The sequence below is a fragment of the Oncorhynchus tshawytscha genome, linkage group LG08, assembly GCF_018296145.1.
Source record: "Oncorhynchus tshawytscha isolate Ot180627B linkage group LG08, Otsh_v2.0, whole genome shotgun sequence".
Lineage (NCBI taxonomy): Eukaryota > Metazoa > Chordata > Actinopteri > Salmoniformes > Salmonidae > Oncorhynchus > Oncorhynchus tshawytscha.
Genome location: NC_056436.1, coordinates 85,352,672 through 85,370,046, shown reverse-complemented (window position 1 = coordinate 85,370,046; position 17,375 = coordinate 85,352,672). Strand labels below are relative to the sequence as shown.

General features: G+C 45.4%; 1 protein-coding gene and 1 long non-coding RNA gene across 8 annotated transcripts in view; both read right to left on the bottom strand.

Annotated features, from left to right (window-relative positions):
- Positions 1–379: 379 nt before the first annotated feature.
- On the bottom strand, positions 380–2,380 carry LOC121846954. The gene is made up of 2 exons (XR_006083954.1): positions 2,349–2,380; positions 380–778 (listed from the first exon to the last, which is right to left on the bottom strand). It is a non-coding gene; the product is annotated as an uncharacterized LOC121846954 (long non-coding RNA).
- A 4,843-nt stretch (positions 2,381–7,223) lies between these two features.
- Positions 7,224–17,375, bottom strand: part of LOC112234832 (dynactin subunit 4-like) — a 32,012-nt gene continuing 21,860 nt past the window's right edge. For 6 of the 7 annotated variants that reach the window (XM_042326133.1, XM_042326128.1, XM_042326129.1 and 3 more), the window contains 6 exons: positions 11,856–11,965; positions 11,648–11,721; positions 11,487–11,541; positions 9,360–9,467; positions 8,263–8,360; positions 7,224–7,569 (listed from right to left, as the gene is read on the bottom strand). In XM_042326133.1, coding sequence (XP_042182067.1) covers positions 7,353–7,569; positions 8,263–8,360; positions 9,360–9,467; positions 11,487–11,541; positions 11,648–11,721; positions 11,856–11,965 — 662 coding nt within the window. In that variant the 3' untranslated portion in view covers positions 7,224–7,352. Of the gene's footprint in view, positions 7,570–8,262; positions 8,430–9,359; positions 9,468–11,486; positions 11,542–11,647; positions 11,722–11,855; positions 11,966–17,375 lie in introns of those variants that run through there. The other variant, XM_042326134.1, reaches the window with a different exon arrangement.

Genomic DNA, 17,375 nt, shown 5'->3' with positions numbered 1-17,375 from the left:
ACAGTGACTCGAGGCTGCCACCTACAGGATGTAGCATGCAGTTACACTATTTAAAAAATACATTTAAAAACACAGCGCCACCTTGTGGTGGCATTGTCTACATGCACTAAATGACACAGGCAAATTGATAAGACTTGTTTCTTGGAAGAAAAATAAAATGTACGAATCAAAAGGTAAAAACACAATAGAATGCTTCTGTTAAAGGCCATTGACGGCCAAAAAAGTAATGATTTGAACTCAAATAGGAGAAATAAAGTATCACCTTTTTAAATTGTGAGCGAGAGTTGTGCTTTTTTGGTTGGTTGGTCCTCGTCTCGTTGTGGGGGGGTTGAGCCCTGGTGCCTTCGATACCTCTCCAATAACACATTCAAACACAAGGTGTTTTTCTGACATTATTTTATTAGCCAGCAACAGGTTAACCGTGTTGTAAGACTAACAAAACCCGAGGAATTCCTTCCAGACTTCACACAGAGACAACAAATGAAAATGAGTGCCAGTGAACCACAATGCACAGCAACCAGCCACTGTGGGTCAGATTTTCAGCAGAAACCATCCAATGAATATATATAATAGACTTAGATAGATCGATCGACAGTGATTTTAGGTAATGTATCTTACCTCAGACAAAGACACGTTTACAGGTCTCACTACTTCTATACTGCCAATAGAACTGACTGACTTCAGTACTGAAGACAACAGCAAAAATAACTCACAACTCCTTAGTCTCACTCTACCTTCAACCCAGAGAGGAGAAACAGTAATGACAGTCTCACCCTACCTTCAACCCAGAGAGGAGATCACCCTACCTTCAACCCAGAGAGGAGAAACAGTAATGACAGTCTCACCCTACCTTCAACCCAGAGAGGAGATCACCCTACCTTCAACCCAGAGAGGTCACCCTACCTTCAACCCAGAGAGGAGAAACAGTAATGACAGTCTCACCCTACCTTCAACCCAGAGAGGAGAAACAGTAATGACAGTCTCACCCTACCTTCAACCCAGAGAGGAGAAACAGTAATGACAGTCTCACCCTACCTTCAACCCAGAGAGGAGAAACAGTAATGACAGTCTCACCCTACCTTCAACCCAGAGAGGAGAAACAGTAATGACAGTCTCACCCTACCTTCAACACAGAGAGGAGAAACAGTAATGACAGTCTCACCCTACCTTCAACCCAGAGAGGAGAAACAGTAATGACAGTCTCACCCTACCTTCAACCCAGAGAGGAGAAACAGTAATGACAGTCTCACCCTACCTTCAACCCAGAGAGGAGAAACAGTAATGACAGTCTCACCCTACCTTCAACCCAGAGAGGAGAAACAATAATGACAGTCTCACCCTACCTTCAACCCAGAGAGGAGAAACAGTAATGACAGTCTCACCCTACCTTCAACCCAGAGAGGAGAAACAGTAATGACAGTCTCACCCTACCTTCAACCGAGAGGAGAAACAATAATGACAGTCTCACCCTACCTTCAACCCAGAGAGGAGAAACAATAATGACAGTCTCACCCTACCTTCAACCCAGAGAGGAGAAACAGTAATGACAGTCTCACCCTACCTTCAACCCAGAGAGGAGAAACAGTAATGACAGTCTCACCCTACCTTCAACCCAGAGAGGAGAAACAGTAATGACAGTCTCACCCTCCTTCAACCCAGAGAGGAGAAACAATAATGACAGTCTCACCCTACCTTCAACCCAGAGAGGAGAAACAGTAATGACAGTCTCACCCTACCTTCAACCCAGAGAGGAGAAACAGTAATGACAGTCTCACCCTACCTTCAACCCAGAGAGGAGAAACAGTAATGACAGTCTCACCCTACCTTCAACCCAGAGAGGAGAAACAGTAATGACCGTCTCATCCTACCTTCAACCCAGAGAGGAGAAACAGTAATGACAGTCTCACACTACCTTCAACCCAGAGAGGAGAAACAGTAATGACAGTCTCACACTACCTTCAACCTGGAGAGGAGAAACAGTAATGACAGTCTCATCCTACCTTCAACCTGGAGAGGAGAAACAGTAATGACAGTCTCACCCAACTTCAACCCAGAGAGGAGAAACAGTAATGACAGTCTCACCCTACCTTCAACCCAGAGAGGAGAAACAGTAATGACAGTCTCACCCTACCTTCAACCTGGAGAGGAGAAACAGTAATGACAGTCTCATCCTACCTTCAACCCAGAGAGGAGAAACAGTAATGACAGTCTCACCCTACCTTCAACCCAGAGAGGAGAAACAGTAATGACAGTCTCATCCTACCTTCAACCCAGAGAGAAACAGTAATGACAGTCTCACCCTACCTTCAACCCAGAGAGGAGAAACAATAATGACAGTCTCACCCTACCTTCAACCCAGAGAGGAGAAACAGTAATGACAGTCTCGCCCTACCTTCAACCCAGAGAGGAGAAACAGTAATGACAGTCTCGCCCTACCTTCAACCCAGAGAGGAGAAACAGTAATGACAGTCTCACCTCACCTTCAACCCAGAGAGGAGAAACAGTAATGACCGTCTCATCCTACCTTCAACCCAGAGAGGAGAAACAGTAATGACAGTCTCACCCTACCTTCAACCCAGAGAGGAGAAACAGTAATGACCGTCTCATCCTACCTTCAACCCAGAGAGGAGAAACAGTAATGACAGTCTCACCCTACCTTCAACCCAGAGAGGAGAAACAGTAATGACAGTCTCACCCTACCTTCAACCCAGAGAGGAGAAACAGTAATGACAGTCTCACCCTACCTTCAACCCAGAGAGGAGAAACAGTAATGACAGTCTCACCCTACCTTCAACCCAGAGAGGAGAAACAGTAATGACAGTCTCACCTCACCTTCAACCCAGAGAGGAGAAACAGTAATGACCGTCTCATCCTACCTTCAACCCAGAGAGGAGAAACAGTAATGACAGTCTCACCCTACCTTCAACCCAGAGAGGAGAAACAGTAATGACAGTCTCATCCTACCTTCAACCCAGAGAGGAAAAACAGTAATGACAGTCTCATCCTACCTTCAACCCAGAGAGGAGAAACAGTAATGACAGTCTCATCCTACCTTCAACCCAGAGAGGAGAAACAGTAATGACAGTCTCACCCTACCTTCAACCCAGAGAGGAGAAACAGTAATGACAGTCTCATCCTACCTTCAACCCAGAGAGGAGAATGACAGTCTCATCCTACCTTCAACCCAGAGAGGAGAAACAGTAATGACAGTCTCACCCTACCTTCAACCCAGAGAGGAGAAACAATAATGACAGTCTCACCCTACCTTCAACCCAGAGAGGAGAAACAGTAATGACAGTCTCACCCTACCTTCAACCCAGAGAGGAGAAACAGTAATGACAGTCTCACCCTACCTTCAACCCAGAGAGGAGAAACAGTAATGACAGTCTCATCCTACCTTCAACCCAGAGAGGAGAAACAGTAATGACAGTCTCATCCTACCTTCAACCCAGAGAGGAGAAACAGTAATGACAGTCTCATCCTACCTTCAACCCAGAGAGGAGAAACAGTAATGACAGTCTCACCCTACCTTCAACCCAGAGAGGAGAAACAGTAATGACAGCATCACCCCACCTTCAACCCAGAGAGGAGAAACAGTAATGACAGTCTCACCCTACCTTCAACCCAGAGAGGAGAAACAGTAATGACAGTCTCATCCTACCTTCAACCCAGAGAGGAGAAACAGTAATGACAGTCTCACCCTACCTTCAACCCAGAGAGGAGAAACAGTAATGACAGTCTCACCCTACCTTCAACCCAGAGAGGAGAAACAGTAATGACCGTCTCATCCTACCTTCAACCCAGAGAGGAGAAACAGTAATGACAGTCTCACACTACCTTCAACCCAGAGAGGAGAAACAGTAATGACAGTCTCACCCTACCTTCAACCGAGAGAGGAGAAACAGTAATGACAGTCTCACCCTACCTTCAACCCAGAGAGGAGAAACAGTAATGACAGTCTCACCCTACCTTCAACCCAGAGGAGAAACAGTAATGACAGTCTCACCCTACCTTCAACCCAGAGAGGAGAAACAGTAATGACAGTCTCATCCTACCTTCAACCCAGAGAGGAGAAACAGTAATGACAGTCTCATCCTACCTTCAACCCAGAGAGGAGAAACAGTAATGACAGTCTCACCCTACCTTCAACCCAGAGAGGAGAAACAGTAATGACAGTCTCACACTACCTTCAACCCAGAGAGGAGAAACAATAATGACAGTCTCACCCTACCTTCAACCCAGAGAGGAGAAACAGTAATGACAGTCTCACCCTACCTTCAACCCAGAGAGGAGAAACAGTAATGACCGTCTCATCCTACCTTCAACCCAGAGAGGAGAAACAGTAATGACAGTCTCACCCTACCTTCAACCCAGAGAGGAGAAACAGTAATGACAGTCTCATCCTACCTTCAACCCAGAGAGGAGAAACAGTAATGACAGTCTCACCCTACCTTCAACCCAGAGAGGTGAAACAGTAATGACAGTCTCACCCTACCTTCAACCCAGAGAGGAGAAACAGTAATGACAGTCTCACCCTACCTTCAACCCAGAGAGGAGAAACAGTAATGACAGTCTCACCCTACCTTCAACCCAGAGAGGAGAAACAGTAATGACAGTCTCACCCTACCTTCAACCCAGAGAGGAGAAACAGTAATGACAGTCTCACACTACCTTCAACCCAGAGAGGAGAAACAGTAATGACAGTCTCATCCTACCTTCAACCCAGAGAGGAGAAACAGTAATGACAGTCTCACCCTACCTTCAACCCAGAGAGGAGAAACAGTAATGACAGTCTCACCCTACCTTCAACCCAGAGGAGAAACAGTAATGACAGTCTCACCCTACCTTCAACCCAGAGAGGAGAAACAGTAATGACAGTCTCATCCTACCTTCAACCCAGAGAGGAGAAACAGTAATGACAGTCTCACCTCACCTTCAACCCAGAGAGGAGAAACAGTAATGACAGTCTCATCCTACCTTCAACCCAGAGAGGAGAAACAGTAATGACAGTCTCACACTACCTTCAACCCAGAGAGGAGAAACAGTAATGACAGTCTCACCCTACCTTCAACCCAGAGAGGAGAAACAGTAATGACAGTCTCACCCTACCTTCAACCCAGAGAGGAGAAACAGTAATGACCGTCTCATCCTACCTTCAACCCAGAGAGGAGAAACAGTAATGACAGTCTCACCCTACCTTCAACCCAGAGAGGAGAAACAGTAATGACAGTCTCATCCTACCTTCAACCCAGAGAGGAGAAACAGTAATGACAGTCTCACCCTACCTTCAACCCAGAGAGGAGAAACAGTAATGACAGTCTCACCCTACCTTCAACCCAGAGAGGAGAAACAGTAATGACAGTTCATCCTGACTTCAACCCAGAGAGGAGAAACAGTAATGACAGTTTCATCCTACCTTCAACCCAGAGAGGAGAAACAGTAATGACAGTCTCACCCTACCTTCCCCAGAGAGGAGAAACAGTAATGACAGTCTCATCCTACCTTCAACCCAGAGAGGAGAAACAGTAATGACAGTCTCACCTACCTTCAACCCAGAGAGGAGAAACAGTAATGACAGTCTCACCCTACCTTCAACCCAGAGAGGAGAAACAGTAATGACAGTCTCACCCTACCTTCAACCCAGAGAGGAGAAACAGTAATGACAGTCTCACCCTACCTTCAACCCAGAGAGGAGAAACAGTAATGACAGTCTCATCCTACCTTCAACCCAGAGAGGAGAAACAGTAATGACAGTCTCATCCTACCTTCAACCCAGAGAGGAGAAACAGTAATGACAGTCTCATCCTACATCAACCCAGAGAGGAGAAACAGTAATGACAGTCTCATCCTACCTTCAACCCAGAGAGGAGAAACAGTAATCAGTCTCACTCCCAACCCAGAGAGGAGAAACAGTAATGACAGTCTCATCCTACCTTCAACCCAGAGAGGAGAAACAGTAATGACAGTCTCACCTCACCTTCAACCCAGAGAGGAGAAACAGTAATGACAGTCTCACCCTACCTTCAACCCAGAGAGGAGAAACAGTAATGACAGTCTCACCCTACCTTCAACCCAGAGAGGAGAAACAATAATGACAGTCTCACAACCCAGAGAGGAGAAACAGTAATGACAGTCTCACCCTACCTTCAACCCAGAGAGGAGAAACAGTAATGACAGTCTCACCCTACCTTCAACCCAGAGAGGAGAAACAGTAATGACAGTCTCACCCTACCTTCAACCCAGAGAGGAGAAAGGGATCATAATGACAGTCTCACACCTTCAACCCAGAGAGGAGAAACAGTAATGACAGTCTCACACTACCTTCAACCCAGAGAGGAGAAACAGTAATCAGTCTCACACCTTCAACCCAGAGAGGAGAAACAGTAATGACAGTCTCACCCTACCTTCAACCCAGAGAGGAGAAACAGTAATGACAGTCTCACCCTACCTTCAACCCAGAGAGGAGAAACAGTAATGACATCATCTAAGAGACATTTATTAGCAGGTAGATGTAGCCTGGCATGCAGGTAAATACTCTTCATCCTTAGGAGGAGGATGATGAAGATAGAGCCTAAGTTGAAGCGTGAAGCAGGAATGGGTCTCTGGAACTGCTTGGTGGTACAGAGAAGTGTTGCTAGTCGAGTACGTGTGTGTGTGTGTGTGTGTGTGAGAGATATGTGATCCAATGTATATACAGCGTGTGTGTGTGTGTGTCTGTTAGGTGTGTTCTCTCACTCTCAATACTGCTCTACTATATATAATGAACATACATACCAAACATTAGGAACCTGAGGTGCCCCCCCCCACCCCCCCCACCACCCACCCCTCAGAACAGCCTCATTTTGTCAGGTCATGAACTCCAAAGTTGACTCCATTCTCACAGTTGTGTCAAGTTGGCTGGATGTTCATTGGGTGTCGGACCCTTCTTGATACACACAGGAAACTGTTGAGCGTGGAAAAACCCAGCAGCGTTGCAGTTCTTGACTCAAACTGGTGCGCCTGTCACCTACGAACATACCCTGTTAAAAAGGCACTTCAATCTTTTGTCTCGCCGATTCACCCGCTGAAAGACACACATACACAATCCATGTCTCCTCCCCTTCATCTACATGTCTCCTCCCCTTCATCTACATGTCTCCTCCCCTTCATCTACATGTCTCCTCCCCTTCATCTACACTGATTGAAGTGGATTTATCAGGTGACGTCAATAAGGGATCATAGCTTTCACCTGGGTTCACCTTGTCAGTCTGTCATGGAAAGCGCAGGTGTTCTTAATGTTTTGTACACTCAGTGTATATATGTATTTTGTGTTTCTGTTAACGTGTGTGTGTGTGTATTCAGTGTGTGTAACTTCACGCTACGAGCGGCCCCAGGCTGAGCTCTACGTGGTGTGTGAGCCATATTGCCTCGGTTGGGGCATCGTCCTCCTCGCTCGGCCTTATGGGAGCCGCCAAATTCCGGAAGTCGTGGCGAATCTTAAAGGACACCGTGACATCCCCGTCCTCCTCGCGCTGAGGGACCACCTTGATGAAGAAACCGATCTTATTGGATTTCCTGAAGGCAATCACGCTGGAGGGGAGACAAGGCCAGAGATCGAATGTTAGGAGATGAGGGCCAGAGAGGGAAGTTTAGGAGACGAGGGCCAGAGAGGGAAAGTTAGGAGACGAGGGCCAGAGAGGGAAGGTTAGGAGATGAGGGCCAGAGAGGGAAGGTTAGGAGATGAGGGCCAGAGAGGGAAGGTTAGGAGATGAGGGCCAGAGAGGGAAGGTTAGGAGATGAGGGGCTGAGAGGGAAGGTTAGGAGATGAGGGCCAGAGAGGGAAGGTTAGGAGATGAGGGGCTGAGAGGGAAGGTTAGGAGACCAGGGCCAGAGAGGGAAGGTTAGGAGATGAGGGCCAGAGAGGGAAGGTTGGGAGATGAGGGGCAGAGAGGGAAGGTTAGGAGATGAGGGCCAGAGAGGGAAGGTTAGGGAGATGAGGGCCAGAGAGGGAAGGTTAGGAGATGAGGGCCAGAGAGGGAAGGTTAGGAGATGAGGGCCAGAGAGGGAAGGTTAGGAGATGAGGGCCAGAGCTCCCCTCATCTCCTTATATTCCCTATGAAGTACATTTGTTTTAACCTAGAGCTAATGTCATTTCTCCTCAGTTCTGACCATATCGTCACTTATAACGGTGTGTGTACCAGCGTGTATGTGTGTGTGTGTGTGTGTGTGTGTGTGTGTACCAGCGTGTGTGCGTGTACCAGCGTGTGTGTGTGTGTGTCTTACTCTGGGTCGTCCTGAAAGTCCTGCGGCTCAGCCAACTCGTCGTAATCTGCTGCAGCATCCTTCCCTGCCAGGACCAACTCCTTGGTAGGAACCATCACCTATAAAACATCATCATCATCATCAACATCCTTCCCTGCCAGGACCAACTCCTTGGTAGGAACCATCACCTATAAAACAACATCATCATCATCAACGACGGAGGTCAGGGGTGAGAGGTCAGCAGTAGGGTTACAAAGGAAGGGTATATTCCTGGAAACGTCTTAAATGTACCAGTAAACTACCAGAACGCTGGTATCGTTCAAGGATTTTCTGTCATCTATAACAACACATCAAGTGGCACTTTTGGGTAGCTGTCTGTCCCTCCGTGTGGCCTTATCACAATATGATTAAATAAGATGATTTTAAAAATGGAGGAACATTTTTTTTAAAAATAATTTTACCTTTATTTAACTAGGCAAGTCAGTTAAGAACAAATTCTTATTTGCAATGACGGCCTAGGAACAGTGGGTTAACTGCCAGTTCAGGGGCAGAATGACAGATTTTTACCTTGTCAGCTCGGGGGTTTGAACTTGCAACCTTTCGGTTCCTAGTCCAACTCTCTAACCACTAGGCTACCCTGCCGAATGACAAAGATACAAAACATCTAAATATAAAACATTAACTGAGTGAATAACATCAGTGTTTAATATGAGGGGTTCAGCACGAAATAAACATTTTACATTTTATTTACTATGCTCATTTGCATGTTGTTGTCAAATGTTTTGTGGCCAAATTGGTCGTAGTTGTGAAAAAGAGTCAATAGTCGGAAGAGATGCTGAGAGAAAAGAATTTAACTGGTGATTTAAAATGCTTTTTCATTAATTACACTATTTTCTGTTGAACCATATGGTCTATCTACTAGAAACGTGTAACACAAAAAAATAACACAAATATATATAAATATATATATATATATATAAGAATACATTATTTATTCAAGTATAAATTACCAAAATTGTGTGAGATAATCTATGGCAATCTGTTAATTACAATAATGACTGAAGATTCCGGTATCTTTGGTAAATTACCGGTAGCTTCGCAAACCTAGTCAGTAGTACCTTCGCAGTGCTGTTGATGTCCTCTGGGTCTCCTTCCTCACAACCCATCAGGGTGACGTGGGTAATACTCTCCACGGGGTTGGTCAGGGTGAGCAGCACCTGGCACTCCTACAGACAACATGATACCACTCAAACTGTAAGTCATTCTGCTACCCTACAGACAACATGATACCACTCATACTGTAAGTCATTCTGCTACCCTACAGACAACATGATACCACTCATACTGTAAGTCATTCTGCTACCCTACAGACATGATACCACTCATACTGTAAGTCATTCTGCTACCCTACAGACAACATGATACCACTCATACTGTAAGTCATTCTGCTACCCTACAGACAACATGATACCACTCATACTGTAAGTCATTCTGCTACCCTACAGACAACATGATACCACTCATACTGTAAGTCATTCTGCTACCCTACAGACAACATGATACCACTCATACTGTAAGTCATTCTGCTACCCTACAGACATGATACCACTCATACTGTAAGTCATTCTGCTACCCTACAGACATGATACCACTCATACTGTAAGTCATTCTGCTACCCTACAGACAACATGATACCACTCATACTGTAAGTCATTCTGCTACCCTACAGACATGATACCACTCAAACTGTAAGTCATTCTGCTACCCTACAGACAACATGATACCACTCATACTGTAAGTCATTCTGCTACCCTACAGACAACATGATACCACTCATACTGTAAGTCATTCTGCTACCCTACAGACAACATGATACCACTCATACTGTAAGTCATTCTGCTACCCTACAGACAACATGATACCACTCATACTGTAAGTCATTCTGCTACCCTACAGACAACATGATACCAATCATACTGTAAGTCATTCTGCTACCCTACAGACATGATCCAACTCATACTGTAAGTCATTCTGCTACCCTACAGACAACATGATACCACTCATACTGTAAGTCATTCTGCTCTCCTACAGACAACATGATACCACTCATACTGTAAGTCATTCTGCTACCCTACAGACAACATGATACCAATCATACTGTAAGTCATTCTGCTACCCTACAGACATGATCCAACTCATACTGTAAGTCATTCTGCTACCCTACAGACAACATGATACCACTCATACTGTAAGTCATTCTGCTCTCCTACAGACAACATGATACCACTCATACTGTAAGTCATTCTGCTACCCTACAGACAACATGATACCACTCATACTGTAAGTCATTCTGCTACCCTACAGACAACATGATACCACTCATACTGTAAGTCATTCTGCTACCCTACAGACAACATACCACTCATACTGTAAGTCATTCTGCTACCCTACAGACAACATACCACTCATACTGTAAGTCATTCTGCTACCCTACAGAGAACATGATACCACTCATACTGTAAGTCATTCTGCTACCCTACAGACATGATACCACTCATACTGTAAGTCATTCTGCTACCCTACAGACAACATGATACCACTCATACTGTAAGTCATTCTGCTACCCTACAGACAACATGATACCACTCATACTGTAAGTCATTCTGCTACCCTACAGACAACATGATACCACTCATACTGTAAGTCATTCTGCTACCCTACAGACAACATGATACCACTCATACTGTAAGTCATTCTGCTACCCTACAGACATGATACCACTCATACTGTAAGTCATTCTGCTACCCTAGACAACATGATACCACTCATACTGTAAGTCATTCTGCTACCCTACAGACAACATGATACCACTCATACTGTAAGTCATTCTGCTACCCTACAGACAACATGATACCACTCATACTGTAAGTCATTCTGCTACCCTACAGACAACATGATACCACTCATACTGTAAGTCATTCTGCTACCCTACAGACAACATGATACCACTCATACTGTAAGTCATTCTGCTACCCTACAGACATGATACCACTCATACTGTAAGTCATTCTGCTACCCTACAGACAACATGATACCACTCATACTGTAAGTCATTCTGCTACCCTACAGACATGATACCACTCATACTGTAAGTCATTCTGCTACCCTACAGACAACATGATACCACTCATACTGTAAGTCATTCTGCTACCCTACATGTTCCATTACTTGAATAATTGACTTGCCTTCTGGAAGCGCAGGTTTGGAATGGACATTATTCTGACCTCAGGGATGTAACTCCTTTAGGATTGAAAATCACATCACTTTACTGAGAAATAATACAATTCAAGAGTAGAAAACAAGGTGAATGTGTTTCGGTACAGAGGAGACGCTAAGCAATACTTACACAGCCACCAGTTGGATTTTGAACTTTATTGAAGTTGGGTTGAATTCTGGCTTGCTCAGATTGTGCTCACATTTCTAGGAAGAAAAGCAACAAAAAAAATGTATCACGAGTAATTAAGAGAAATTGCGAACAAACCACAGTAAAATAGTAGTAAAATGCCCTTCCTGAGAAGGGTAGTGTGGTGTAAAGTACTGCGTCGTGTACTGACCCTGCATCGCAGAGAGCGCTTGATCAACAGGTGTTTGTGTTTGGGGTGGAGCTGAGAGGCTCCGGCTGGCTGGAAGTCAGGCTGGAGCAGCCGCTGACGTAAGGATGTCACTGGAATACATAACACACACCAGGAAGTTAACACAACATGGTCAACTAGACAACACGGGGAGTTAACACATGGTCAACTACACAACACTAGGAAGTTAACACAACATGGTCAACTACACAACACCAGGAAGTTAACACAACATGGTCAACTACACAACACCAGGAAGTTAACACATGGTCAACTACACAACACCAGGAAGTTAACACAACATGGTCAACTACACAACACCAGGAAGTTAACACATGGTCAACTACACAACACCAGGAAGTTAACACAACATGGTCAACTAGACAACACAACATGGTCAACTAGACAACACGGGGAGTTAACACAACATGGTCAACTAGACAACACAGGAGTTAACTAGACGACATGGGGAGTTAACTAGACGACACGGGGAGTTAACTAGACGACGTGGGGAGTTAACTAGACAACGCGTGGAGTTAACTAGACAACAGGGGGAGTTAACTAGACAACAGGGGGAGTTAACTAGACAACAGGGGGAGTTAACTAGACAACAGGGGGAGTTAACTAGACAACAGAGGGAGTTAACTAGACAACAGGGGAGTTAACTAGACAACAAGGGGAGTTAACTAGACAACAGGGGAGTTAACTAGACAACAGGGGAGTTAACTAGACAACACAGGGAGTTAACTAAACAACACGGGGAGTTAACTAGACAACAGGGGGAGTTAACTAGACAACAGGGGGAGTTAACTAGACAACAGGGGAGTTAACTAGACAACACGGGGAGTTAACTAGACAACACGGGAGTTAACTAGACAACACGGGAGTTAACTAGACAACATGGGGAGTTAACTAGACAACATGGGGAGTTAACTAGACAACATGGGGAGTTAACTAGACAACACGGGGAGTTAACTAGACAACACAGGGAGTTAACTAGACAACACAGGGAGTTAACTAGACAACACGGGGAGTTAACTAGACAACACAGGGAGTTAACTAGACAACACGGGGAGTTAACTCGACAACATGGGGAGTTAACTAGACAACATGGGGAGTTCATAACGCAGGGAGTTAACTAGACAACACGGGGAGTTAACTAGACAACATGGGGAGTTAACTAGACAACATGGGGAGTTAACTAGACAACAGGGGAGTTAACTAGACAACAGGGGAGTTAACTAGACAACACGGGGAGTTAACTAGACAACACGGGGAGTTAACTAGACGACACGGGAGTTAACTAGACAACATGGGGAGTTCATAACGCAGGGAGTTAACTAGACAACATGGGGAGTTCATAACGCAGGGAGTTAACTAGACAACATGGGGAGTTCATAACGCAGGGAGTTAACTAGACAACACGGGGAGTTAACTAGACAACACAGGGAGTTAACTAGACAACACGGGGAGTTAACTAGACAACACAGGGAGTTCACTAGACAACACGGGGAGTTCACTAGACAACATGGGGAGTTAACTAGACAACACGGGGAGTTCACTAGACAACACGGGGAGTTAACTAGACAACACAGGGAGTTAACTAGACAACACGGGGAGTTAACTAGACAACACAGGGAGTTCACTAGACAACACGGGGAGTTCACTAGACAACATGGGGAGTTCACTAGACAACACGGGGAGTTCACTAGACAACATGGGGAGTTAACTAGACAACATGGGGAGTTCACTAGACAACATGGGGAGTTAACTAGACAACACGTGGAGTTCACAACACAGGGAGTTAACTAGACAACATGGGGAGTTAACGAGACAACACAGGGAGTTCACAACGCAGGGAGTTAACTAGACAACACGGGGAGTTAACTAGACAACACAGGGAGTTCACAACGCAGGGAGTTAACTAGACAACACGTGGAGTTCACAACACAGGGAGTTAACTAGACAACATGGGGAGTTCATAACGCAGGGAGTTAACTAGACAACACGGGGAGTTAACTAGACAACACGGGGAGTTAACTAGACGACACGGGAGTTAACTAGACAACATGGGGAGTTCATAACGCAGGGAGTTAACTAGAGAACATGGGGAGTTCATAACACAGGGAGTTAACGAGACAACATGGGGGAGTTAACTAGACAACACGGGGAGTTAACTAGACAACATGGGGAGTTCATAACACAGGGAGTTAACTAGACAACATGGGGAGTTCATAACGCAGGGAGTTAACTAGACAACATGGGGAGTTCATAACGCAGGGAGTTAACTAGACAACATGGGGAGTTCATAACGCAGGGAGTTAACTAGACAACACGGGGAGTTAACTAGACAACATGGGGAGTTAACTAGACAACACGGGGAGTTAACTAGACAACATGGGGAGTTCATAACGCAGGGAGTTAAGTAGACAACACGTGGAGTTCACAACACAGGGAGTTAACTAGACAACATGGGGAGTTCATAACGCAGGGAGTTAACTAGACAACACGGGGAGTTAACTAGACAACACGGGGAGTTAACTAGACGACACGGGAGTTAACTAGACAACATGGGGAGTTAACTAGACAGCATGGGGAGTTCATAACACAGGGAGTTAACTAGACAACATGGGGAGTTAACTAGACAACATGGGGAGTTAACTAGACAACATGGGGAGTTCATAACACAGGGAGTTAACTAGACAACATGGGGAGTTCATAACGCAGGGAGTTAACTAGACAACATGGGGAGTTCATAACGCAGGGAGTTAACTAGACAACACAGGGAGTTAACTAGACAACACGGGGAGTTCATAACGCAGGGAGTTAACTAGACAACACGGGGAGTTCATAACGCAGGGAGTTAACTAGACAACACGGGGAGTTCATAACGCAGGGAGTTAACTAGACAACATGGGGAGTTCATAACGCAGGGAGTTAACTAGACAACACGGGAGGGGGAGTTAACTAGACAACACTATGGGGAGTTCATAACGCAGGGAGTTAACTAGACAACATGGGGAGTTAACTAACAACACGGGAGTTAACTAGACAACATGGGGAGTTCATAACGCAGGGAGTTAACTTGACAACATGGGGAGTTCATAACGCAGGGAGTTAACTAGACAACATGGGGAGTTAACTAGACAACATGGGGAGTTCATAACGCAGGGAGTTAACTAGACAACACGGGGAGTTAACTAGACAACACGTGGAGTTCACAACACAGGGAGTTAAGTAGACAACATGGGGAGTTCATAACGCAGGGAGTTAACTAGACAACACGGGGAGTTAACTAGACAACACGGGGAGTTAACTAGACAACATGGGGAGTTCATAACGCAGGGAGTTAACTAGACAACATGGGGAGTTCATAACGCAGGGAGTTAACTAGACAACATGGGGAGTTAACTAGACAACAGGGAGTTAACTAACAACACGGGAGTTAACTAGACAACATGGGGAGTTCATAACGCAGGGAGTTAACTAGACAACATGGGGAGTTCATAACACAGGGAGTTAACGAGACAACACGGGGAGTTAACTAGACAACATGGGGAGTTCATAACGCAGGGAGTTAACTAGACAACATGGGGAGTTCATAACGCAGGGAGTTAACTAGACAACATGGGGAGTTCATAACACAGGGAGTTAACTAGACAACACGGGGAGTTAACTAGACAACACGGGGAGTTAACTAGACAACATGGGGAGTTCATAACGCAGGGAGTTAACTAGACAACATGGGGAGTTCATAACGCAGGGAGTTAACTAGACAACATGGGGAGTTCATAACGCAGGGAGTTAACTAGACAACACGGGGAGTTAACTAGACAACATGGGAGTTAACTAGACAACACGGGGAGTTCATAACGCAGGGAGTTAACTAGACAACATGGGGAGTTCATAACGCAGGGAGTTAACTAGACAACATGGGGAGTTCATAACGCAGGGAGTTAACTAGACAACACGGGAGTTAACACAACATGGGGAGTTCATAACGCAGGGAGTTAACTAGACAACATGGGGAGTTCATAACGCAGGGAGTTAACTAGACAACATGGGGAGTTCATAACGCAGGGAGTTAACTAGACAACACGGGAGTTAACTAGACAACATGGGGAGTTCATAACGCAGGGAGTTAACTAGACAACATGGGGAGTTCATAACACAGGGAGTTAACTAGACAACATGGGGAGTTCATAACGCAGGGAGTTAACTAGACAACATGGGAGTTAATAACGCAGGGAGTTAACTAGACAACACGGGAGTTAACTAGACAACATGGGGAGTTCATAACGCAGGGAGTTAACTAGAGAACATGGGGAGTTCAAAACAGGGAGTTAACGAGACAACATGGGGAGTTCATAACGCAGGGAGTTAACTAGACAACATGGGAGTTCACAACACGGGGAGTTAACTAGACAACACGGGGAGTTAACTAGACAACATGGGGAGTTCATAACGCAGGGAGTTAACTAGACAACACGGGGAGTTAACTAGACAACATGGGGAGTTCATAACGCAGGGAGTTAACTAGACAACATGGGGAGTTCATAACGCAGGGAGTTAACTAGACAACATGGGGAGTTCATAACGCAGGGAGTTAACTAGACAACACGGGGAGTTAACTAGACAACATGGGGAGTTCATAACGCAGGGAGTTAACTAGACAACATGGGGAGTTCATAACGCAGGGAGTTAACTAGACAACATGGGGAGTTCATAACGCAGGGAGTTAACTAGACAACATGGGGAGTTCATAACGCAGGGAGTTAACTAGACAACACGGGGAGTTCATAACGCAGGGAGTTAACTAGACAACACGGGGAGTTAACTAGACAACATGGGGAGTTCATAACGCAGGGAGTTAACTAGACAACATGGGGAGTTCATAACGCAGGGAGTTAACTAGACAACATGGGGAGTTCATAACGCAGGGAGTTAACTAGACAACATGGGGAGTTCACAACACAGGGAGTTAACTAGACAACATGGGGAGTTCATAACGCAGGGAGTTAACTAGACAACACGGGGAGTTAACTAGACAACATGGGGAGTTAACTAGACAACATGGGGAGTTCATAACGCAGGGAGTTAACTAGACAACACGGGGAGTTCATAACACAGGGAGTTAACGAGACAACATGGGGAGTTAACTAAACAACACGGGGAGTTAACTAGACAACATGGGGAGTTCATAACGCAGGGAGTTAACTAGACAACATGGGGAGTTCATAACTAGACAACATGGGGAGTTAACTAGACAGTTAACTACATGGGGAGTTCATAACGACAGGGAGTTAACTAGACAACACGGGGAGTTAACTAGACAACATGGGGAGTTCATAACGCAGGGAGTTACTAGACAACACAGGGGAGTTAACTAGACAACATGGGGAGTTCATAACGCAGGGAGTTAACTAGACAACATGGGGAGTTCATAACGCAGGAGTTAACTAGACAACATGGGGAGTTCATAACGCAGGGAGTTAACTAGAC